Below are 26,090 nucleotides of genomic sequence, written 5' to 3'. Positions count from 1 at the left end.
TTCCGCGTCGTTTTCAAAAGTCATGATTTGTAGATTATAATTATTGGTCGCGTATATATCAACCGTTCCCAATAAATTTCGAGCAGTCACAATTGATGAAAAAATTTTTTTAAAAAAAAGGAAAAAAAAACCAAGCTTCCGAGGGTGATAAACTTTTTTAAAATTTCTCAACAATCAAGCGAACCGAAAATTTTCGCAAAGTTTTACGAATACGCCGGCACTTGTTTTCGTCATCGCAGTTTTATTACAATATCAATTTGCATAGTGACTAAAAACCTTATATTCGGCCGAAATTAACGGCAGGCCAGAAAATGGATTTGAAATTCGAAGGTTCGGTTGGTCGTAAATGTTATAAAACTACGAACGTGAATTTCAATAGAAACGCAGTATTCGTGTACGGTCATAAAATTACGTCCTTGAATTGCGGAAGCTCGTTGCGAATTTTGTTCAGACCTCGGAGCCTCTCGCATTGTTTAAATGGCCGAACAACTAAGGTCCTAAAATCAAATCGTCTACGTAACGACCGCGCTTTGTTTACACAAAGCAGCATCCAGGCTTTATCTTCCTCTCGCATTTTATATTCCTTCTGTCTCTCTCTCTTTCTCTCTCTCTCTCTCTCTCTCTCTCTCTCTCTCTCTCAGCCTCGTGCTTCTTGTAATCCGCTTATCAAAAGTTTTACGCTATGACAATTGTTTGTTTCATGTCAGCTTCTCGTTCGCGATTTTCAAGCCTGAATTTCAGCTTCTTCCGGGACTGGAATCGAGGAAAAGTTTACGAAACAGAAAAACTTATGACATGACTGGAGACGAGAGAGTTTGAGAAACAAATTTTTTCGCATCAATTTATTAGTTAATCTATTTATTAGATAATCGTAATAGCCGATTCGTTTTATCAAACTCGCTACGCCGCGTAATATCGATAAAGTATTGTAAAAATACATCTCTTTCAACGAATTCGATATAATGTCAATATGACAAAACCATGAATAAAAAATTCTTTTGTTTTACAATTATAAACAAAATAAAAATAAAACTACGAGGCAGTTCTTCAATAAAGAAAATACCCTTTAATTTATATTATAAAATAGGCACAAATTAAATACGTGCGTCGAGATTTTCCAAATTTTTAAAATCACGGACATGAATTCAATTCGATTAAATTAACTTTCGGTCTTTTTATTCTTCTTTTTTTTTTCATTCGCTTTCTTTTTTTTCTTTCAGGAGATTTCATTGCTGAATTCGATTTTGTTTATTTTGTCGGCTTTACATGCATTTCAAAATATAATCGATATATTTGAATTTTCCAATATAAATAACGCAATTGTCGCATTTTTTTCCCTCGTGCGATAAGAAATAATTATCCGAAAATCCTGAGTCAGATTTCGTAATTTCGACGTAAGAGAGAAAAAACTTTGAAATGCATGAACAAAACAAAAACTGCCGTTATAATAAAACATTCACAGAAATTGTTCTGTTTATATTTATTCAATAACATCCGAGATACTATTTGTTGAATATCTTTTGTCAAACCCTCATGTCAATAAATTAAAGCTTTTTTATAGAGGAAAAAAAAAAAATCCGTTGACAAAAAAAAAAAAATGCCTGCGCGAATTGCTGCGGGAATTATCGTCATATTCGATAAATACTAATAACTTGATAGAAAATGGAGCAACGGAACAACAAAAAAATAAGAAGAAAAAATGGAAAATGTGTCTAGACTATCATTGCGTAATTTAAATTTTTGTTTCGATTTTTTTTGCACTCGCAAATAATTTTTCCCGTAGCTTTTCCATCCCCGGACATAATTTGATAATTTTCGGTAGAAAATAAACAGTGTCGATTTTTAATTTCTTCTCCCATTCGTTCATTTGTTTTTTCGTGCCTCGATGCGAGGCGAATAATATAAAAAGAAAAAAATCAAACCCCGTCAATTAAATTTTACTTCATTCTGCCCGATTCATTTCTACCCGAAATTAAGTCGAGCGATTTCTTTTATTCCAAAACTCATCGAATTTCGAACAGTTATTTATTTTTTTTTTTTTTTTACTTTTATCCGTTTGTTTTCCGTTTTCTCCTTATTCGCGATTCATCCGGATTGATCGAGCCCGACAGCCGTGTGCCGGTGAGGGATGAAATTTTGCGAGAAAGGTAGCCGCGGGTTATGGGAGAGATCGATGCGGTCCGGCAACGTGAGAGAAGACAAGTTCATTGCGGTTGATGGAAATAGAGTGAGAGAACGCCGAGAGAGTGGGAAGCTTGCAGAATTTACAAGGATCTACGTCGAGGCGAGGCGAAGCTTATATTTCCAGACCCATCGAATATTCGTTGCGAATTCTGATTCAGGGAACAATGTAACGCTGCTTTGACGAGTCTCGAACGGATGGCGAGAATTTTTTTTCAAATTTCATCTCTCGCCTCGAGTCACGTGTTGAGAATTCGTTGAAATAAAAAATTTGTAGAAAAATTGAAAAATTTTGTCTACGAGGTCTTAAATATTTACGGTAAATTTATTGTTGGACAGCTTGTGAGAGTGCTTTATTAATTACGTATTTCTTGTCGTTGCGTATTCGAAATATTAAACAACGCGGTTTCAAAACCTTTCTAGTACAATTTTAATGAGAAAATTCGGAGGTGTGATTTATAAATATATGTATATATATTTATATAATTATTTTTTTTTCAAAGGACCTATTTACTGAGAAAAAAATTCTCCCGTTTGGAAAAATTTTTAGCTAGGCCATTTGAAATGTCCCATTTAAACAACGCGCAAGAAATTTTTTTTTCATCAAAAACGCTGTAACTTTTAAACCGTTTGAGATAAAAAGATGTTCAAGGCATATTCTTGTAGGATATTAAATTCTCTAAAAAAAGGACCCTCGAGTTGATTTTCTAGACTCAAAAATTCACATACTCCCTGAATATTTACAAGTGGCATCTGAAATGATTTTGATTTCGAATATTCAGTTTATTTAAAAATAACAGGACAACGATCAACAAAATCCAGCACCAAACTGAATATTATCCGCGTAGAAATCATCTATACCGCTATATTGAAAAATTTTAATTTACACAACATGCAATAAAGCAAATTGTAAAAGAAAATCCAAACAGTTTTACTCGGTTCTTTTCCGAATGTTGCAAAGGAAAGGGTAAAAATGCCGTGGCTCAAAGTCACACTCGATCGAGCGATTGAGCGTTCAGTGTCATCTTCAAGCATGTAAGCAAAGCCTTCCAGGTACACAGAGAACTTGTTGTCGTCGTACTCGAAGCGTCGAATTCGCTGTTTCCAAAACAAAAATATCCGGTATTTACGCATGCGCGAGACGCGAACCAAGATCGGCAAATCGGGATCGACAATTTCAGTTCTTGCCGTTCATCCGATCTGCGCGGACCACAAAATCGACGAAACGAGTCGCGATAGTTTTGTGTTTGTGTGTGTGTGTGTGTGTGTGTGTGTGTGAGTGACGCGAAGTGCCAATTAAATAAGTTTCCCGTTTTTTCAACGAATCCGAATTTTGGGTGTAAATGTCATTTATTCTCGTCGATTTCCTTGAGGGGGTGGATTTCGGAAATATTTTACGCCGCTTCGTGCGGTTTGAAATTCAACTCCACTGTACTCGGAATGAAAACGATTTATTTGAACAATGATTTGACAGAAAAGTCTACGTTTTCGTTACTTTTTCAATAGCGAACGTTCAAGTTTCAAGATGTAAAAATGAAAAGCAAAATACGTCGTCGAATAAAAGTTGACAATTTACGAATTTTGACTAGTTAGAAACGATTTTTACTTTCGTCAGTCAACTGTTTTTGATTTTTTTTTTTTTGTTTTTTCCCTCGTGACGTTGTTGCAGAGAATTTTGATTTGTGCAATTTTTAAGCAATTTTCTGATTATTACGAATTTCCGATTGGAACAATTTTCTACTCGGGCGTGAAAAATAATAACTTATACAACCGTAAATCGTGATTGAAAATTCTTACCTGTAAATCCGATAAACTGGTGAAAAAAAAAAAGAAAATAAATCAAGCTGTGACGTCACAGTGACGATGCAAAAAACGGTAATTGTTTATTTCAACATTCGATGATTAAAATATAAAATTACGAGTTATTCTGGAATCGTAAAAAATGCTCCATTCGTTCCTATAACAATACCAACTTACAATTAAATCATTGTCGTTACATATATCGTAGAACTTTGCAAACTCGTTTCAAATTGATCGTGAAATTGAGAATTTCTCAACTAATATTAGAACATATTTAAAACGTATTTGCTTGAGCTTTAATGTGATTTTGTTTTCCAGTGAAAATTCGGCGGTGTATACAAAGTGAATTTCTAACGAATGCACGTTACGGCGTCTGTTAAAACTTAACGCAGAGGTGTTAAAATCTAAGATCGGCTGTTCGTCAGAGTAACCAACCGTCGTAAACATAACCTAAAAAATGTCGACAGTTTTCGGCTGTCAAAATGTTTGAGGTCAGCGACAGTTGGCCGCTTGGCGAAACATTTGCTCTCGGTTTACGGCGCGTGCGTATTAAATTTTAGTAGACGACGGTCCGTGCAATTCACTCTGTACAATACGCAGCGTGAAGGTGGTTTCATCAAGCCTGCCAACTTCCGAAGGGGTCGGCGCATAAGGTAAGAAAAAAGTTTAATTCATCTTGGAACAATTTTCTATATATACCGGGAGAATCTCTTGAAAGTTGAAAATGAACCGCGCACGCGCGATTTTTATCGGCTTTTCGCGCAGGCTGGCCAACCCGAGTTTTCAGCCGTCAAACTGTTTCTGCCGGCGATGTGGTTGACACGAATTTTCGAGGTTAGAATCTCGAATAATCGAGGCAGCGACTCGGAAAGGTTTGGGAAGCATTTGTTATCGGGTCGGAAAGATGATTCTTCGAAGAACGGTCGGAATTCAACGCTTGTGCTCTTTGAAAATTCAAACGTATACATTTTGCGTAGGTTGGCCGGCCTGCATCGCGGACAAGAATATCGCTGCGGGAAGATTTCGCCTACCAATGAGATTTAATTATTTGGCGCATGCCCGGTTCGTTTTCAAGTTTCGAGAGATTGTCCCGGTATACAACATATGCGCATGTATCATATTACAGTGATCAGCGAAACCTCCCGTCCCGTCGTCAACTTTGCCCCGAAGTAAATTATGGAGCGGCCAGGTCGTGTCCTGGATACAGGATCATGTTTCTCGGTCTCGCATCCTTCTCTCCTCTCCGGGAGCAACAGCTGCTCCCGGTGTTTGAACGCGTACATACTTATTTCCATGATAACCTTAGAGAGCTTTTATTATTCAAGGCAGGCTTCAAGATTCGCGCGGAAGCTTTCATTTGACACGCGATTCCTCCTCCTTTTTATCCTGTCGCTGCGTCGCTTAACCCTTTTCATAATTTTATTCTCTCCTCGCTTTCCATAAGACTATTTCATAACTCCCTTAAAATTCTACGTGACGTCACACCTGCAACCAGTGGAGAAACTCTTTCTTTCCTCTTTGTCTCTTTCATTTTCTCCATTTTTTTTTTTCCTCATTTTTCCTTATATTCCGGTTTCATTTCCTCGATCGTTTTCCATCCGGGCGAGAATATTATCATAGTTTTTTTTTTTTATTTCTCAACTTTGTTTTATTGTCTATTTTGTTCGTTGGGAACCTTGACAATTGGCAGTTTTTTTACGTACTGAATGATCGCGTACAAATGTATACACTCGTTTATCTCGGTATTTTCATCTTTCGTAAAAGTATTCCGTAGACTGGTGAATAAATTTTTAATCAAACGTATAACAACGACACCCGATCAAAAGTTTCTCATGCACTGGAGTCTCTAAAAATCCAACCATTTTCCATAATGTTTCTGCGAGCTTTCTTTATATTATTTAAACAATCCCGAAAATTTATTTTCCATTGTAGAATATTCGTACAGTATTGTTAATTATTCAAAAGTTTATTGATGAAACGATTGAAACAGCGTCTCGAAGCAATTTATTAGAAACTTGAAAAAGAGGCAATCGCGCATGCTTCAAACTTCTTTTTGCGCTTGTTGCACTTACGATATAAAATACATTGCAGAATTTCATTTTGTAAAAATCCCAATATACCTTATTCGATACGCAAACTAAATAAAGCTTGACTCAAATCCCCGTGACTTGTGTGCTTGCATTGAAGGATATTACGCGTAAGTCTGCATCCGTTTGATCTATTTGCATCTGTGTTTCGTACACAAAGACCGGCTATCGAAAGGAGATGAAAAGAGATTCTCTTTGAACCGTGTCAATATATATTCGAAGAGGAGAGAAAATTAGAAAAAAAAAATACATATAGAAGAAGAAACGACTTTCTTGTCCTTTATCTTTGCTGTTTTTACTCTCATTCGTTGTTGTCCTCGGTATTTTTTCCGACTTCTTTTATTGCCTTCCACTTCTCACATGTCGGTAATCAAACTGTGCACTTGGATGGTTTTATTGCCTGACAATGACAACTATAACGGTAATAAGAATTACGCGCCTCGTAATATCGCTTTCATCCGATAAAAAACAAAAACGAGAAACTTGTTATTTTCGAGATTTATTCGAAGAAAGAAGAATAGTTTCCCTGGAAATAAATTTTCCACTCGAGGCATATAACACTTCGGTGATTTTTCTTTATGGCCTGACGATAATTTATAGAATGAATTTTTCGATGAAACTTCTTGTTCTTTAAAAACAATAAATCTTAGGTTATACTTCTGAATCAGCCCAAAGTCAAATGTAAAATACACAATCGCTGCATACTCGTATATATATATATATATACACCGAATTTGACGAAGGCAGAGATTATCATGGATTTCCCTCAACCCGCAGACCTGTTATTTCGTTGGGTTTGATATACGGCCGGAATTCGTCGGTGGAATACATAATTAACTTGTAACTGAATGAGTAATTCGGCGCTGAGAAACTCGACCATTTCGACCCTTGTAGAAGCGTTGTTACAACGACGGCGAAAACCCACTTTTCGTTGCAAACAGAGTCATTTTAATGTTATGCATTATGGATGGAACTCATTTACCCTTTTTGCTCATATATTATAATGTATGAGGTAACTCTACTGATTACCTAATTCGAAACGGGCGACGCCGAGTTTCTCTACACTTTATCCTTTGCTCGAATGCAAACGAGTGATTTTTTAAAGAAAACTTTTGTGATTTTTTAAAGAAAACTTTTGAGAACGGGTAGAAGAGTAATTTGAAATTGAACTTTTTTTTTTTTCGTTCAATCATCTCGTTAAGCTCGTATCGTTGTTTCAACGATATTTCGTGCTGTGTTTTTCGAACAATAACAATTTTTTTTTGTTTTTTTCAAACCCACGTTTTACAATCGTGCGCCAAATTATTGGTATTTGTGCAAAAAGTGTTTCAACAACGAAAATGACGAGCTCGAATCGTATCAAACAAATTGGAATCTTATCTTGTAGAAAATTTAGAAAAAAAACAAAAACAGGCAAAAAGTTGGTATACTTGAAAACAACCGTCTTTCTATTTCGCACTATTTTTGTATCGATTGAAAGTAGTTTATTAATTCGTGAAAGTTCGGTGAAATTTGCGTACCTATGAAAAAAACTCTCTCGTCATATTTATAGAATTGAATGAAATTTCGAATTCATGCAGAGTGAATGTTTCATTTCAGAAAATGTTTTTGATAATAATACCGCGAGTAAAAAAAACCAACCATGTATCGGTAATTTTTTTTTTTTTTATTTTCTCTTTTACAAAAAAAAAAAAAAAAAAAAAAAATTCTATTTGCCGCATGTACATCTTTTTTACTCGTTAGAAATAAATTGAAAAAACGCGAACATTTCGCAACGCTTTCCCTCAATTTATAGCCGCAAGTAGTTCGAATTTTTGAGCCATTTGTTTCATTAAGAATCTAACTTTCACGCGGTGCAATAAGACGCAAAAATTTTTAATACTCCATTTTTTATTCCGTTTGAAGACCTAAATTTCCATCGATTAAGAATTTGACTTGAGATTTATCAGTGTTTTCGAACCTTTGAATTCTCATTACAATATCGATGTTACAATTGTAATTACATCGGAATAGTTTGTTTAATTGAAGAACAAAAAGTTTAAAGAACACGAATTATGGTAACGGAAATTGATAACAAAAAACAATAATAACTGCGGTTAATTCACCGCAATGATGGATTTCGATTTATTTTTTTATAATTAACCGCCCTTTTTCTCGTGCACATACGCAGATGTACAATTGGTGAAAATTCCGAAAGGCAATTTGCAGAATGAGGCAAACACAAACAAATCACCTTCGGATGGATAACAAAGTAGAATTTTCATTTATTCGAATTCATAAATGCGGAGGATCAAGAATCAGAACGGTTAGAACTCCGAGTAGTAATCTCATAGAATGCTCGGAATATAGAATTGCAGTGTGTCAGAATCGTCGGAATGAAGAATCTCGATATGTCAGAAGTATCGATAACTCGTATCGTATGGGAAGCCAAGAAATATAAGTTTATCGTACCAAAAGTCGTATTCAATCTTTTAATGAGACAAAAATATTGAAGATGAAAAGATACGCCCGACGCACCTAAGAATTTCTTTTATTCTGTATACAAAACATTTTACAGGTCAAAATAGATTAGTCGGTTACTTTCGGAATACCGATCTTTCGGAATTTTACGATTCCGAATAACGACCCTTCTACATTCCGGATATCAGTTTTCCGCCGTTTCTGGATGATCAAGTTCCAACTTTTATTTTTATAATATTTGGACAATTGAGAATACGAAACTTTCTACAAATTCGTTCTCCGGAACATTGACTCTATACGTTATTAAATTCCGCATCTCTAAATTCTTGGGTCAACGTTTTCTGAAGTAAGTGGGTTCGGATAATAATAGAAACTCTGCTAAATAAATTTTAGGTAAACCGCAGCTTTTTATTGGGCACCATTAGGGACTTAAAATATCTGACAGTATCTGTTATCTCACATTTGTTATTCGAGATTATTAAATTCGGTATTCTGGCCATTCTGATTTTCGGTTTTTCTAATTTCTGACCCCCATCCGATATGTAGGCCTGTTCGTTATTCGATAAGGATTTTCAAACGAGGTGCATGGTCTGATAACCGAGTGTCTACTCTGTAACGAGCATTGTTTGAATGTGGAATACCAGCCAGTGGCTGTGAGCGGAAGTGGAGGGTTGGATATTCCAATCTCCTCGCGGAGATAATCACAAGCTGAGGAAAATTGCTCGGACGACCTTAAGCTTTTGTATTTATAATACCTCGAGGTGTTGAATTTGTCGTTTTCTTATATGTCTCTTCTTATAGGTAATTATTTATTTATTTTTTTTCACCCGGACAAAGAACAGTAAAATTCGGAATAGTATATTTTTTAAGTTTGCTTATCAGACTTACATACATTCGCAAAGACTTGGTTAATTGCAACACAGGTCAACAGAAAAGAAAACATTTTTTCTCACGAGTTTACGTTCAAATAAATGAAGTTTTATTTTATACATCGAGTTTGTTTCTTTTGCCTTTTTTTTACGTTGATAAATAAGTCTTGAATCTTTTGCTCGATATTATAAACAGCGCGTTGAAGTAAAAGCAACATTTATCTAACAAAACTGGTTTTCTTTCTTCTACTAGTTACGCGGTAGAAATCAAAATTTGACATCTGGAACTTTGACTCAAAATTCGTGTTGACGATGCAATATTCGTCTACCTATTTTGTTTTTTCATTTTGATCGTCATCCTCGTTATCAGTCCGAAGTAAAAGCATGCGAGCTTTCTTAAAAAAAAAAAAAAAAAAAACTTTCACCGAAACTGTAAGTTTTCTTCAAATTTCTTATACTCATTTTTCCCCAAGACCTAAAACGATCATCGCTATCAGTTGACGATTCAATCGTCGCGTCGGTGAATTTCAAAGATTTATCGTTAAAATTCAAATCCCGGAACGATTTGTTTTCCGCTTCAGATTTTTAGTACACAGGCAAGAGATTTACTTTGCCGAGCTTGCGGCCGACGGTTTTAGTTCGTCGTTCTTGAATCGTGATTTCAGAGCCGAATCGCCCGCGGCGCCTGTTAATTATACGCGTATTATATTCGTACGCATATATATATGTGTATATATATATATATGTCTTGAAAAGTAGGCAGCCTGTCTCTTTCAGAAGATAAAGATAAGGATAAGAAAGAAAAACTCCCCGGACGTATATATAAGAGTTAATTAATTTAGGTTCTAACGATATACTCGTAAATCATAACCGCTGAAAAATGTTTATCAAAATTTCACCCCTTACGCGGTTAGCATTTCTTATTTATTTACGTATTTTTCGTTGATCTTTATTCGTCGATTTGTTTTATTTCATTTTATTCTTACACAGTCATTTTTCTTTCCGTTATCAAACTATACTTAGTGAAATTTAATTATCGGATTTCGCGCGGGTTTCGAACAGTTTCAAAGCTGTAAATGAAATCGATTTAGTTTAATATACCATTAAAAACGTAATCTTCACGTAGAAAAAATATATATATATATATATATATATTTTTTTTATTTGATTCCTTAAAAAAATTTTACCGTCCTTGCGAAACTCGTCTTTATTTATTATGTAACGTTCTGTGTACTTTCTTGACGAATTTTTAAAAGCGAGGAAGGGTAGGGAATAAGCTGTTTCGCAAAAATGACGTTTAATACGAGGGTTCGTGAAATTATGGAGAAGAAGAAGATTGGAAAGCGTAAGACAGGCAATTATAGAGATAAGATCTTGAGAGGATTGTGATACGAGTCTAGGAAAAGTTCAACTTTTTTAACGGCTTGCCACGCTTGTCGCTTCGCGCCTCGCGTTTCACTGGTTTATTATCTTTTTGCCAACCTTTTCACCGACTGACAAAAATTGTGCAAAAAAAAAAAAAAAAACTGCCGATCCCATCTTTTCACAGTCCTCAAGGTTCTCTAGCCTTTGTATCAAGTTTTGGAATTCTGATATGCATTTATCAGCAAGATTAATAACGTGACAACAAGTTTGATTTCAATTGAGACAAAAAAAAAAAAAAATATAAATAAATAAATGAAACTACTCAAAAATAATGGCAGGAAAATTTCACCCGCTTGCAAAATATACACTGAGAAAAGTTTCATTCGTTATAGTAACTAGAAAAATTCAGTAAATCATCATAAATGTTTCATCTGATATAAAAAAAAAAATTCAAAGTTCTGACAAAAGAATGGAAAGTAAATCGATCCAATATAGGTCCGGTATTAAAAATGTTTGAAATAGAAAATATAGTTTCAGAGAATTGTTCGAGATTTTTAAAAAAGGACCTTTTCAAAATTACTCCAATTATTTATAAATAATCGAGCTGCGGGATAAAAAAATCTGAAAAAGTTCAGGGTACTGTTTCAAATTTGGGACCATACACGAAATTTTTTTAACGAAATCAAAAACGGTGAGGGTCAGACGTTGATTGTTTTTGCATGGAATTCCCCATATATTGTACGCGTCATACGATCTGCGAATTTTTCCGGATGCGCGGATGAAATTGACCGACAGTAATTAAGGCCGTGCGTAATACCGATTTTTTGTTTTATGGGTATATATATATATATATATATATATACGCCCGCTCATGTATCGGCAAGTAAAAAGTTAAATGGCAAGTTGAAAAATGAACCGTGATTTATGGACAGCGTGTTGTCTCTTATTTTCAAGCCGATGCGGACCAAAAGCTCGGTGTGACGTTCACTAATAATTCATTCTCATCCTCAACTGACCTGCTTTTCTCTCGTTTGAAAAAAAAAACGCGGTTACTCATTGCAGGAATTAAACAGTGTATTAAAATTTGCGAATGAACGTACGAACGTTTTTACTGACGATTTTTCTTTTTCCTTTCGGAATTTCATCCGCTTTCTCGATACGCAATTTTACTTTCCGACAACTGACTTGTTTCTCTTGTAACTTTTTTCGAAAGCTTTCTCTCCGGTCTTTCATCCCTACGAGGCAAAAGTTATTTGTTTACTTTTATTAAACGCAATTGGCAAACATTGAAAACTAACAATTTCGACAAAGATTTTCAGGATACAGACGCGATTATTTAAAATTCCAAATCGTAACACTATCCCAACTTTCGAACAACAGCTACGGATCATTTTCTATCTTCGATCCATGTTGTTCGTCGATATGTGTGTTCGAAAGTTCCTTGAGCTTGAGTTGACTTTTTTTTTTTTTTCTATTTTTTTCCAGAATTTCCAGAATTCGTCACTGATATCTTATCAGTGAAAACGATTTCGCCGGTCGCATTATTGAAAATTTTCTCATTGCTCCAAGTATTGGAAAGAATTTCCCAACTTTTTCAACAACCGTTGGAGAAGTTTTTCCGATTCTCTCAGCGATAAGAGCATGAAAAAAGAAAAGAAAGAAAAAAAAAAAAGAAAAAAACGGACCGTCTACCTTAGATTGAATTTGTATATACAGACAAGATCCTTTGAAAATTCCAAAACACTCGTACGGTTGATTTAATTTTTTTTCTTTTTTCTTTTTCCAATTTCCAAATCCCAGTTCCAAATTCTACGATTCTCCGCGCCGAACGAAGCAGCGAAAGCAACGAAACTTTGGCGCATTCACCCAACTGACCCGGAAACATTTACAAAGTAGAAAAGGCAGTCCGGGTAAACGAATCGTTCCATCCTCGGAAGCAGCTGTCACCATGTAGAAACCGCTTGTCCAGCCCGGATGGGTTGGTAAATTTCCGTGAAAGTGCGGTTTACTCGGGCGAACCAAAACCGAACCCTTTTCCTATCGTGTTTTTGTTCAATTCCCCCCTCCCACCCCCCGGCCTCCTCCACTCTTTCATTCCCCGTTCACCCCTGTCCGTCAGTATTAACTTTATCGGATCCAGCAGAATCGTCGAGTCGACCATATCTTTCCATCTACACCGTAACGTCGAAAGACATCGCCCACGGTTTAATTTCTTGCACCGAATCTCGCCGAGTCTCGAGATAAAATCGATCTATCGATGAATTGTAAATAAAAACTGCCAACGCGGTGATGATTTTTTTCTATCCGCAAAGCCGAGCATTATTCGGTGGAAGAAAAAATTTGATTCTCTAATTTACTAGTGAATTAATTTTGGTTCGTTTTTTGTTTTTTGTCACCCTCAAACCGCGTATTCAAATCTACGCGAAAATTATACGCAACGTTCGTTTTTGACGAATTTAATTTGTGTTGAGATAATTCTGAATCGTTTCTGAACGCGAAATTGATTGTAATTTTTTGGTTGATTCGTTTCGTTTCGTTTTCGTATTTAATGATCCGCGATTTTTGCCAAGTTTCTCGGAGGAAAATTCGCGCGATTGGTTTTTTTTTTTTTTTTTTTACTCACAAATTCACGAGTAGCCGACAAATGGTAGGTTTTTTTTTTGTTTTTGACTCACGAAAAAGTGACTATTTAGACGCTGCGAAATTTTTGAGATGGCACGAAAAATAAAAATTGAGTTTTTAAATTTGAAATTAACTGAAAAATGATAACCTTATTACGAACGTCTGTGTAAATGGAAGATAAAAAATTGGGATGATAATTAAGTCACTCATATCGTCTGTCCATAATATTGTTATTATCCATTGATATACGTGTCCTCGGTTAAGAGAGGATTGCGAAGATATCCTCTTTTCCTTTATCCTTAGTAAGAATGAATTCTTTTTTTTTTTTTCACGTTTATACGAGTCCAATCGTACGCGCAATTCTATTTGATCGTTGGGTGAACATCGTTTATCTCAAATTTATTCACCCTCGACGTTACACACTTCCCGAATATAATATCAGTCTTATATACATATATATGTACAAGGTTTTGCGAAAAATTTTCCCAGCCTCACTTTCATTCTTTCTTTCTTTTTCCATTTATCTTTTTTTTTTCTTTTTTCTGCCTTGGGGCCGGGCCGGATGAATCCGTATTAGTAGGTGTAACGTTCTTCGTACCATTTATTCTTATATTTCAGTACAGAATAATCGAACCTGTTCGCTTGTAATCATTTTGTGAAGAAAGAAAAAAAAAAAAAAAAAAAAGAAATAATAAAGAAATAAAAGTTGCGCTCTTCGCGAAAACGGGAATTCACCAACACGTGAAAAATTTTATTTCCTCCCAACGCGATGGGAAAAATTTCACTTTTTGTGGTTTATTGATATTTCTAAATATCGTTGGAGTTACGTGGAAACGTAAAAAAAAGAAATATGTATCCGTAACTTAAAATTTCTCCGTGATGAATAAATAAAAATAATACATACAGCAACATTAAGTGACTTTTGGGAATGATCATAAAAGCTTATTATAATATTTCTCTGAACAGATGTTTCTCGTTTCACATTATAACGAGCTTTTGTGTTCATTCTTACACCAAAAATGTTGACCAACAATAATAATGTTTTTTTTTTTTTTATTTCCATTTTTCTTATTTATCTTTCGAAGTTACGAAATCTTCATCCTCCAACAGGTGTGAAAAATTTTTTTTATATTCGATGAGATTTTTCTGAATCTTATAAGATTTCAGAAAGTGGGTTTTTTGTTTGTCAAGTTTTCAAATCGTACCTCAGATACGCTGGGTCGAAAATATCCGAAAAAAAAATCGCGATTGCGTATTCCGTCACGTACATTCATACAAAAAAATTATAAAACCAATCTGAGACATCGATGTAAAATCTTTATCGAAATGTCCTGGAATGCCCCGTATATACATATATATATATATATACGTGATTCGGAAAATTTTCTGCTCGCTAATCGGACAGCTATGACGTGACAGCAGCTGTGCTTTGATCGAATGTCAGCTATGAGGATAGGTCAAGTGCTACTTGAGTGATGTAGAAACGCATGTTTCTACAAGCAAACAAATTGGGTGCGAATATTAGTCAACGATTAGCGGCCTCCACTTGGCAACGAGAAGCGTAATCGATTTATCCACGTTGTCGTATATACATTGTATATATATATATATATATATGTATATGTATGTATGCATATACATCGCAACCCATTCACAAGTAAATTTAACCCATTAACTTGGTCTATTCTCGGATAATTCATTCCTATGTATTATTCAGCACAGATTGTGAGAAAAGTTTGCTACCATTTATTGAGCAAAATTTATAGCTCTTTTAGAATTTGAAGATAACTATACGGCGTCACGCAATCGTCTGAAATGAAACTCGCGAGTGTTTCTTGAAAGATTTTTAGACGTGGAATATATTAATCTCGCTGTGAAAAAAAAAATTTCGGCAAGCCGAGTTACTTTCGATTTGCTTTCGCGAGAAACTATTTCCAGCAGCTTTTCACATTCGTCAACTTTTAAATGAGAGGAATTTTTGAATCTTGTTACGCATCAACATTTAAATAGAATCGTGAGCTACGCTTTTAACTTTTTTTTGTTGTTGAAATTTCTAGGCAGGATAAAATTATCAGATTTTTTATTCAACTTCCATTTTTTTTTTTTCTTAATTTTATGATCCAAGCTGTGTTTCAAGCCTTATTCGAAATCCCTACCCGAGTTTTAACTTGAATTAAATAAATATGAAAAAAGGAACAGAGTTACTCGGTAAAATTTTACAGTGAACTTTGTACTTTGCATCGAAGAAACTATCGGACCTGAGAGACAATTTTTTCTCAATAAATAAAACTGAATTATATATGTATACATTTTCGAAAATATATTCCAGTCGATTCGACCGGCTAATAGAGGAAATAAAAACTCTCTGCGTCGAGCATGCCAGATGGTAAAAAATTCAGATTTCCCGTCCACTCGAACTTTCGTCAAGTTGACACGAAGGGAATTGATTCGTGACCGACAGGCTGTGCGTATTTTTGATCGATCTCAGAGTTCAGTAAACTTCTGAAAGCTGCTGTCCCTATTTACATGTTTTATTCGGCTGTCAGTCAGTCGATCAGTCGATCGCGTAATGTCGTGCTTAAATGGACCGAGGGGTTATAATTTGACTTGTTATTGACTTTGATACGTTTCAGTGTACACAGACACTGCAGGCAAATGGGCGTAAACTAGGTACGATAACATTCTGTCAAATTGACGATGTATGTATAAATATGACATGAATACACTTGAATAACAACCGTGCGAAACATGCCAAAGTCACTGCAAATTGTAATGATAATATTTTTTTTCCTTTTGGGTGACGGAAATTTTCGTTGTAGTTTTAGATTACGCTAATTGAATATTCAGGGGTTCATTCAAAACTTTTATGGATTCACTTCGCTCTGTAGAAAGTTTTCTGTGTTTTTTTTTTTTTTGCCTCTCTGACAATCCCTTTAAATTCAAGGATCGTTGTTTAATTTTAGCGACGAGAAATCGCACGCTGCATTAATTAAGTTTCTTAATTGAAGACGGAATAAAATTTTTGAATGAAAATTGTAAAATTTATTCGGATTGACGTGCAATATCGTATCGGACGGTTTTTTTAGTTCCTAATTCGGAATCTCGGTTTGAAACTCGCGTATTTCTTATTTCAAACCAGCTGCAGTTTGTAATCGTGACAATGTTTCATAAATCTGCGTACGTTTAGTTGAGAAGTATATCAAGATACAAACACAATGGTTTGAAAGTTCGTCTTGAAGAAGGAATACTTAAAGCGTAAGGGCGATGGGAGGAAAATTACGCGAAACTCGAGGGGTGATAATAACCGAAGTTTTTACGCGAATAACACCTTGCAGGAAGATTTATTTATCTACCTGCACACCTGCGTAACACAGGCGGGGCCATAAATGTATAACAACCACACGGACACAAACGAATGCCTGCCTTACTCCTGAGAAATATTTTACGCTTCGTTTTATTCGAGCACCCTTTCTGTACTCTCATCCTCTTCCCTTCGCTTTTTCAACTCCCGTGCGGCGTATACAGCCAACTAGCATCACGAGATGATAAAAGCGAGCCGGGATACAACGGCGTTGATAATTCAGACTCATTCCCAAATTACCGAAGAGAGCTAGGGAGTCTAGAGAATTAAAGGAGAGAGAGAGAGAGAGGGAGAGAGAGAATAGAATAGAATAAAATAAAATAGAACGTGTTTTCATTATACCAGAGTGAGCACCCCAAAGTATAAAACGAGTATGAAAGAAGGTTACAGACTTGGTGGGTGACTTAAAATAACTTGAAACTAGCGAACAAGAGATCTTTCAGCGTAGTATTACATTGTGGATGGAATATAATAAGAAGAGAAAAATAAATGTGACGAGGATAAAAATTTGAGAGTGCAAGACATTGCAGAGACTGTCAAAAATCGAAAGAAAGAGAAACGGGTTTTCCTCAAGGGGTGGAAATTTAACGCACGGTGCTAATCTTAGAAATGAGAAATCCACAACGTCAGAGATCCGATTCACCCTCTTGTGTATACCTTCACAGGCTATAAATTCAGTTTTCCCACCTGAAACTCGAGTCAGCCTGTATCCTCGACCTTCGATCCCCTGCGTATGTCCTCGAAACTCTTTATCCAGGATGAGAGGCAACGCGATGAGAATAAAGAGGGGAGAAAACGGAACGTAAATAATGGAAAAAAGAAAGTAAAACAAAAGAAATCGGAACTCGTCCATCTTCTTATCCGATTTGACTCGTCAACAAACGTGTTTTTCATTCTTCTTTTTTCACTGTGAAACCTCTGGGCGTGAGAAAACGGCCTGCGACTTTCTATTCATTCCTGTTTTAAAAGTTCTTTCAACGAAACAAAAAACGACGAGTTTAGAAAATTTTATATCATGCTTCAAGAATGCACGATACGTTAAAAGAAAAAAACAACCCGCTGAAAGTAATTTGTGAGGAATTTAACTACGAATAAAATTAACTATTTTTCAATGGAATTATTACAACCATGCATTGAAAAAAAAATTACCAACAATTTGACTTCATCAACATTTTTAATAACAAGGTGTTTTATCATAGTTGAAATTTAGTATTTGAACAGTGTGTTTTCGTTCCAATAGATTGATTCTTAATCATACCCAATTTGAGCCGAATTCCAGCGATTCTCATTTTATACCTCTTACCTCCGTTACATCATATGACGGCAATAAATTAGGTATGAGGGAAAAACCGTTAATAGTCGGAGAATTTCTTCATTCCGGAAAAGTCAGAGGCTGCTGAAATTCGAGAAAAATTGGTGCCACTAAGTGACAGAGTGCAAAATGATCGTCGAGAAGTTTTACGAGGTGGCGATTCGGTACACACAAAAAGTTGTGTATGCAGATTCCCTTACCGACGCTTACCGACACTCAGCCGAGACACAAACCATTTTCCACAATGTTTTCAGAATCTTTGAGGGTAAAAGGTTTGTGTCATTGGCTAAGTGTCGGCAAATGTTGGAACGGAAAGCTGTACTTGAAACTCTCCTTGTACCTACTGGGGTGTCCAAATTTTAGATCGGATCGGTAAATACTTGAGGCATGTGTTTATTGACGAATTTTACCCGTTAGCCACTCTGTGCATGAAACTCGTTGTACGTGTAGGTAGAGAGGGTTCAGAAGTGGGAAGGTATTACAGTTATGGGCACAGCGGCGGAGGCCGTAAAGTGCGCGTTAAAACAGAGTTCACCCAAACATGCCCTAAGTAAATATAGTCCGGGGCTTTACACGACAAGAAATCGACGGGTCGAACACAAGAATTCATCGAACGAGGATTGTTTCTCCAACGGTTATTCACTTGGAAAACTAATTAACTGCGAACTCCAAATTACCAGAGTTCAATTACGGTTACAAGGTGTTTCAAAAGACTAGAACCTCAGATTACTAGATATCGTTGTTTTTCTTTTTAGTTACTGTCAATTATAAAATATTGAAAATTTCACGGAAGATTTCATAAGACTCCTACGATTTCATATATACACTTCAAGATTCGTTTGTTTGTTGATTGTTTTTTTTTTTTTTTAGCTGTAATTCGCCGTTTGTCGCATTGATTAAGTGAGCGTATCGAAATAAAACAATTTCAATACTCAAATTCAATTTAATTGGTTATTGGGGTGCACATTCATTAAATCCTTTTTACAATCGATGCTTTTCTTTTTTACACTATCTCGGACCGAACTGCACAAATACATAATATGCATATCCGAAGGTCCTTGTGAGTTTAACAGTTCCGGGTGAAATGTACGGAATACGAGTAATCATAAAACACAACTTTTAAACGAGCAGCTCAGGTTAATTGAGTTTAATTTCTTAGAAACAATGTCCCATTAACGTTGTAAGGAAAATAAAAATCACAAGAATTTCCACTTAAAAAAGCTCCGTTAAAGATTTAACAGAAATCTTTCGTCGGTCCGAATAGAAATGCTGTCAATTGTTCAATCGAAGCTTATGTGAAATTGAAACTTGTTTCAATCGTAGTGAAAATTATTTCAAAATTGCCCGCTATGAATTTCCTGTGTCATTTAAATATTTTCAACTTTCTTGTGCCTCTTCTCAGTCGACTGAAGTTTCAAATGAAACATTAATTCGAGCGATTTGTAAATAATTGTATTGACGTCAACTAAATCGAAATTCACTAAAAATGGACAAACGGTATTTTCCTAGCACTAAAATCAGAAATAGTAACACGACGATTCTATTTCTGCAAAAATATTCCTAACCAATGAAACTTTTTCATTCGAAGTTACGTTTTGTCGAATTTCGTTCCGCCTTGAATTTTAACCGAATTCTACTGGTCTAAAAAAACTCGCATCTGTCAAACCAACTCACTTGGAATTGATTCAGTCCGCATGAAAAAAAGAAAATTCTTTAAGCTACAAAGGCAAAGCGGAATGAATTTTGTAATCAGTGAAAAATCCCGTTGAAATTATTCACGTTTTTGGAGTCGATATTTTTTCGGCTTTTTTTATCCACCAGTTCAAAGAATAATTGGCGTATTAAGATCGAATGAGAAAGAAATAGAAAGAAGCAAAATCTGCACGTGGAATTATGAAAGTAAAAAAAGAAATTGAATGTTAAATACAGCGGAGGATGACAAGTACGCATAGAATAAAGTAGAACTAAAATATAATAAAAAAAAAATTAAATAAAACAGGTAAATAAACGAACAAGTAAATAAATAATTAAAAACAGCTGTATATATCTGTAAAATATTAAATATGTGTAAAATGTTTAGATAAATAAATAAAGGGAAACAAAATTACTGAAAAAAGAAGTTTCAAAACTAAACTGAGAACTAAAAAACTAAAGAAATTGGTAACTAAAAAACTAGCATCTTTGTTCTTCCGTCTCGAAAAGATACGCTGATAAGCGACTTTTGAAGTTACCGATTGTTGGGAAAGAAAGCGAAAGAAAAAGAGAGAGATTCGATCGATGTTCGAAACGTAAACAACCGTGAGAAAAAAAATAATAATAACAATAAAATGAAGTAGATAAATAATTGTTAAAATAATATACATGTTGTACAAAGTTGGAAATGAGTTAGTCAACTTTTTTTCTCAATGGTATCGTGGTTTGAATTTCACGGCGTTTCGTCACCGAGACGTAGAGCATTTTAAATATATATGAGAAAGTCGTAAAACGGTTTTGTGCGCCGCGCTTGCACGGTTCTCGAAACCGGTATTTATGTAATTGGTAATTTAACGCGTGAGTGGCTCTTGCTCGAGAGCTCTTTCCTTCTGAGAGGAAAATTGTTGGGGAGTTGTCCTTATCGCTGTGTGTATGTGTTTACATTTCTGTGAGTGTGCACGTGTGGATAAGGGTAAAAGGTGAAGGATTACTCCCCTTTCTACCTTCTTTCGTTTTTCATCCCCTTTTTCCCTGCAACACCGCTGCGTGTTAGATGTCGAATGGGGATGAAATTTTACGCGAATCTAACATTTATCCGTTGAATTTTGTCGATATTATTTATTTTGCATACGGTCATCCCGATTCGCGTGTCAACTTTGACGATTAATCATAAAATTTCAAGTTTCATATTACTTATTTCAAGTATAGACACGCGTAGAATGACAAACAATATTTGTACCACGATTTTTAATACCTCTTTAATAGGATAGAATATTAACGACAAAATTTCTCCGAAATTATCTTCGTATAAATTATGTATGTATATATTTAAATCAGTCTAATGATGTTTTGAACAATTTTTATTTATTTTTTTTTTTTATCTTTCTCCCTTACACACCAAATAAATGTGACTTGCGCACACTCTACAAAAAGCGAGCCGGTAGATTGGAAGCTGAAACTCTGCCAATTAAAGTTTCGAGCAGCCTTTCAGTTTATTTTAATTCTTTTCAATTTTATTTTTATTTTTTCAATCCACTTTCAAGTTCAAATGATCTCCTTCACTTTGATCAGCCCTTCGACTTTGTGTCTGGAATTTTTTAATATTATCCTTCGTTTCCTGGCAACAAGTCGAACAAAAATATGGACACGTTTTTAAATTAGGATATTTAGTAGATACTTTGAAAGAAGAAAAAAAAAAAAGGAAAGGAAAAAACACATGGAAGATTTTATCATTTATTCTTAATTTTTTATTCATTTTATTTTTTTTTTTCTCTCGGGTCTAGAAGTTTTCTTTATTTTGCCATGTAAAAAACACCGATTAAAACTGCTTTATCTGTCAGCGACGTCTTGTTTGTCAGTGAATTTGAAATTGGAAACGTTTTTTTCATCACTTTGAGTGGAGAAATTCGCCAGGGGTGAAGGGGGTATTTTTCTTAATTCATCCGAGTGCTCAAGCTTCATTTTCAACCGCTTATATTCGACACGGTCGAATGCGTCTTTAAACGTTGCTTCAGTGTCTTCTTAGGTAATGAACCCAGCTCGGCAAGTGACGCCCTTGAAAATTTCTTCGATATTGGAAGTAAAATCATTTGCCGTAGTCTGGTAGGAAATTTTTTTCTCCGTATCTACCGAAATTGAATTTACGGCTATCGAACCGAGATGTAAAAAAGAAAGGATGCTTCATCGTGAAATTTTTAATTTTTTTTTGTTTTTTGTTAGAAATGGCGAAAAGATTATTTCGAGGGATCGAATTTAAATTATTCATTTATTTTTTTTCTGCGACTCGTTTTCTTTTTCACTTTCATTCTATGCGACTGATCCAAATATATCACTTCTAAAAATGTCCAGTTGTTGAAATTTATCGTCAGTCGCACCCATTGAAATTAAATTTGCATAACTTTTTTTTTTTTTTTTTTTTCATTGGGTCCGTTCCAACGACACTTAATCTTGGAAGGAAAATCTTGTTACTTCATATTTCGTTACGTCAGGAACAAAGTACTTGAAAAATATTTCATCTCAAGCCGTGACAGGAATCCAATTTCAGGCAGCTGGACTGTGTCTAATTTTAGGGACACATTGAATCAGAAAAACCGTGCGAAGCTCGGGGAGAAAAAAAAACTCGACAAATTCCGATGAGAAAACGCGATTTCTCACTTTCACCCCCCCCCCCCCCCCCCCCCCCCCCTCACTTTCATTCCTATCGAAACGAGAAAACTTTCGCACAGTTATTGCGTGAAATCTTGAATCCGTGGATGTGCGGTGATTTTTTTTTTTTTTTTTTTTTTTTTTTACTTTAATTATTATTACTACCATCATAATTAATACAAAAATCACACCGCATCTAATTATACTCTAAGATTTCAGGCCCGACTCGCGCAATGTTCAGTAGTCGTAAATTTTACGCGCCACGCTAACTGCAGACACAAAATTCGTTGATCATTGGTCTGACCCACAACTGGGCTTCGCTACTTGAAGTAGAGGCGGTCGACGGGTCGATCAGACAAGATTGGAGCGGGCGGCCAACACGCTTCGAAATCGATGTTATCTATCTTCTTATCGTCGTCACGAAACCGCGCTTTATTTTTCTATTAAACGTAAACGGTTGTTTCGTCGGTGAACACCAGCATAGAATCAATGCACGAATAAGCGATTTTCAAAGTAGAGTAAACAAAATGGTTAGGCGTACCTCGTTTTTCGTAATGAACAACGATATTCAAACAGTTTTTTTAACGGTATCTGTTTTATTCAATTTTTCAAGTTACTATGACAAATGAAATTTTTCTCAGTGTACGAATATTTAAACATAGAGAAAAAGTAAATAACAATCGTTTATCAATTATTTAAATGCGTTTTCTAATATGGAAATTCACCCAGTACTTGTCCTACTGTCAATAATATTATCGTTTAATTAGTTATTGTTACATGACGCAATGCGCAACAAAACTTTCACGATAATTGAATCGGGAAATTGAGGTTCCGATTTTTTTTTACGCGTTATTACGGTGTATGAGATCGATTTTGCGACTCAAGGATATCAATAATACGGAGGATGAGATTTTGGTGATCCTTTCAGGATCGGTTCATTTTGAAATGGGTCCTACAGACTTGTGGCTAAAACTTTCAACAGCTGATTGAGAAATTTTTGGAAAATGTGACAATGTTTCACAAGAAACCAGTTTGTCATGGTGTCTGAAAGCTATAGTTTACTAAAATACGGTTTATTACTTTATCAAGAATTTAAATACCATTTCAAACCAAGCATCGATATCTGACAATGAGTTTCGATGAATCACCTCAACATTCTATGTTGAAAATAATCCACACAAAATACCGTAACGTAAGCAAATTGAACAAAAATAACCCAAGCGAAAAGTAACCCACGACAAAAATAATCCATGACAAAAAATTGACGAAAACAAGAATTAAATATCAAAACATTGAATTTCGACAAGTTAAATTAAATTAAATTAAATCAAATCGAATTTCAAATGCGTTGTTTTTGTCGTGGATTATTTTAGTAATTCGTTATTTTTGCTGTGGGTCATTACAGTGATTGGTTATTTTTATTGTGGTTTATTTTCGTGTAGGTTACTTTTGTGCGTGTTTTTTTTTTTTTTTTTAATATCTTTCGTATTTGCTTTATTATTTCCAGGGCATTAGGTGTTAAAAAAAAAAAAAAAAAAATTAACGAAGATTACATACCTTTCCAACCAATCAATCTCCTCAAAAGCTTTGGAAAAAGAACGAAAAAAAAACAAAAAAAAAAAAACATCGAAAACGCTTCCCTCGTGATTTGGGAATAACAATCCGATAAAAATTAGTGTCAAAATTGATGTTTTACTCACCGCGAACGAGCGTAAGTATTCCAAGGGGCATGACCAGTATCGCAACCATCAGATCGGTGATCGCTAGACTCATTAAAAAATAATTTGTCACATTCTGGAGTCTTCGTTCCCAGGTGATGGCCAGGCAGACCAAAATATTCCCTGCGGCCGTTCCGAGGACGAGGACGAGGGCCAGCATGGCCCACCAGTTGTTCAGAACGTTGTCGTCTACGGATTGTGGGGCGCCAGGGGCGGACGGGGTTGTCGGGGCGCCACCCCCACTCACGTAGTAATCACTGGCGTTTAATATTCTCGTCACTGTCACCCGCACGATTTCACCCGCACTGTTGTCGTCCGCACTCTTGTCACCCTCGATGTCAACGTCGCCGAATACATCCGAGCCGTCGAAGAGGCTTCTGTAAATCACCGGGGCGCCGACCGGCGATGTCAAGTTTAAACCACCCCGATCACGGTTTTCCATAACCGGTGAAAACCCCGCGGATATCACGATTTTCTGATCCTCTGATACCGGGTCCATTGCTCTCAGCCCTCCCTCATTTCAAAATTTTTCACACCGACACTTCACCGCAAATTTACACCGCGATTTCACAACAGTTTTGTACTTTATTTATTTATTTATTTATTTATTGCTTTGACTTGATAGAAAAAATTTTGCGAATAATTTTATCACTTCAACACTGCACTTCGGAACGTTTTATTTCACAGCGCGTTATTTCTTCGTTAATTAGAGACGATAATTTCCGAATATTGATCACCCAAGTTTCTGAAAATAAAACGATGGTATGAATTGTAGAATAATGATTTTTTTTTTTTTTATCATTCAATTTTACGTGCAAATAGGTACGTACGTTTTTTGAGAAGATTCGTTTGCGTGAAAGATCTTAAACCTCGAATTCGATTTACACGAGATCTTATCGGCGGCGTGAGATATTACGATTTGATTTTTTGTTTGATATTTTTATATTTTTCACGAGTTGAATACTATATGAATTAAAATCGGTGAGTTGTGATAATCGAAGTATCGATAGAAAAAGAAAATTACTATTTCTGACCACGAGGCGCTAATTTTTGGTTTTCTTCTTCTGGTTTTCTTCTCTGTAAACATTTTTATCTCCTATAACGTCAGACTTGAGATACGAATCTGATATTTTCAATTCAATAAAATTAATGCAATTCCGCCGTAACCTGAAAAGTCTAAAACGATACACGCAAGATATTTTCGCCAAGCCTTTCTTCCCAACGATTTGAATTTTTCAATCGATCAATTTATCTCGTTTCACGATCATACGTTCAATCGTTTTAATGTCGTACAATATTGTGCCTAGATTCTCATATATTTCATATTACTGCAAATACGTTCAGTTTTTATTCGACTTCGATATTCGACGATTTAACAATTCACAATGTCTTGGTAAAAGAAGGAAAATAAAGAAAAAAAAAAACAAAACGGGGAGTTACAGATATCCGAAAATTTCAAACTCTACGGTAACGATTATTATTCTCCGTAGAATTTTTGCGGATTAAGGAAGACGGTCCGAATTTCGCAAGGCGATGTAGAACGTATCCCTTTTTCTTTATCTGCTTCTTTCCTCCTGCTTTTTTTTCCGACGTGGAACTCGATTTTATTCAACCGGCACGGTTGCGCGATATCTTGTAAGAAAAATTTCAATATCACAGATTGAGACTCTTTTTTTTTCTTATTTTTTTTTTTTCATCAGACACCCAAATCCCCCAAAGTTTCACCCTGAAACGTATAACCGATATTTCCGATACGTTCCATCATTCATGCCGATGAAATCGCGGATTAAGTTTTTGCGTTGCAATTCAAATTCACATCTCGGTAGTAAAAAAATTTTCTGCTTATCCCCGAAATCGCTTCGGTCATCCCTACCGAAAAAGGGAGAACAAACAAGAAAAGAAAAAAAAAAAAAAAGGAAAGTATAATACGCGCCGTGACTAAGTTTTTTTTTTTTTTTCATTTCTTTTCAGCCACGC

General features: G+C 35.4%; 1 protein-coding gene across 1 annotated transcript in view; it reads right to left on the bottom strand.

Moving 5' to 3' along the window:
• LOC124178084 (5-hydroxytryptamine receptor 2A) overlaps positions 1-25,189 on the bottom strand; it is a 74,510-nt gene extending 49,321 nt beyond the window's left edge. Inside the window, exons 1-2 of the mRNA XM_046561225.1 lie at positions 24,944-25,189; positions 24,096-24,858 (exon numbers count right to left, since the gene is read on the bottom strand). Coding sequence (XP_046417181.1) covers positions 24,096-24,612 — 517 coding nt within the window. The 5' untranslated portion in view covers positions 24,613-24,858; positions 24,944-25,189. The remainder of the gene's footprint in view (positions 1-24,095; positions 24,859-24,943) is intronic.
• Between the last annotated feature and the right edge of the window lie 901 nt (positions 25,190-26,090).

Source organism: Neodiprion fabricii, chromosome 3, assembly GCF_021155785.1.
Source record: "Neodiprion fabricii isolate iyNeoFabr1 chromosome 3, iyNeoFabr1.1, whole genome shotgun sequence".
NCBI lineage: Eukaryota > Metazoa > Arthropoda > Insecta > Hymenoptera > Diprionidae > Neodiprion > Neodiprion fabricii.
The sequence above is the reverse complement of the archived record's forward strand: the minus strand, read 5'-3'. Positions and strand labels throughout refer to the sequence as shown.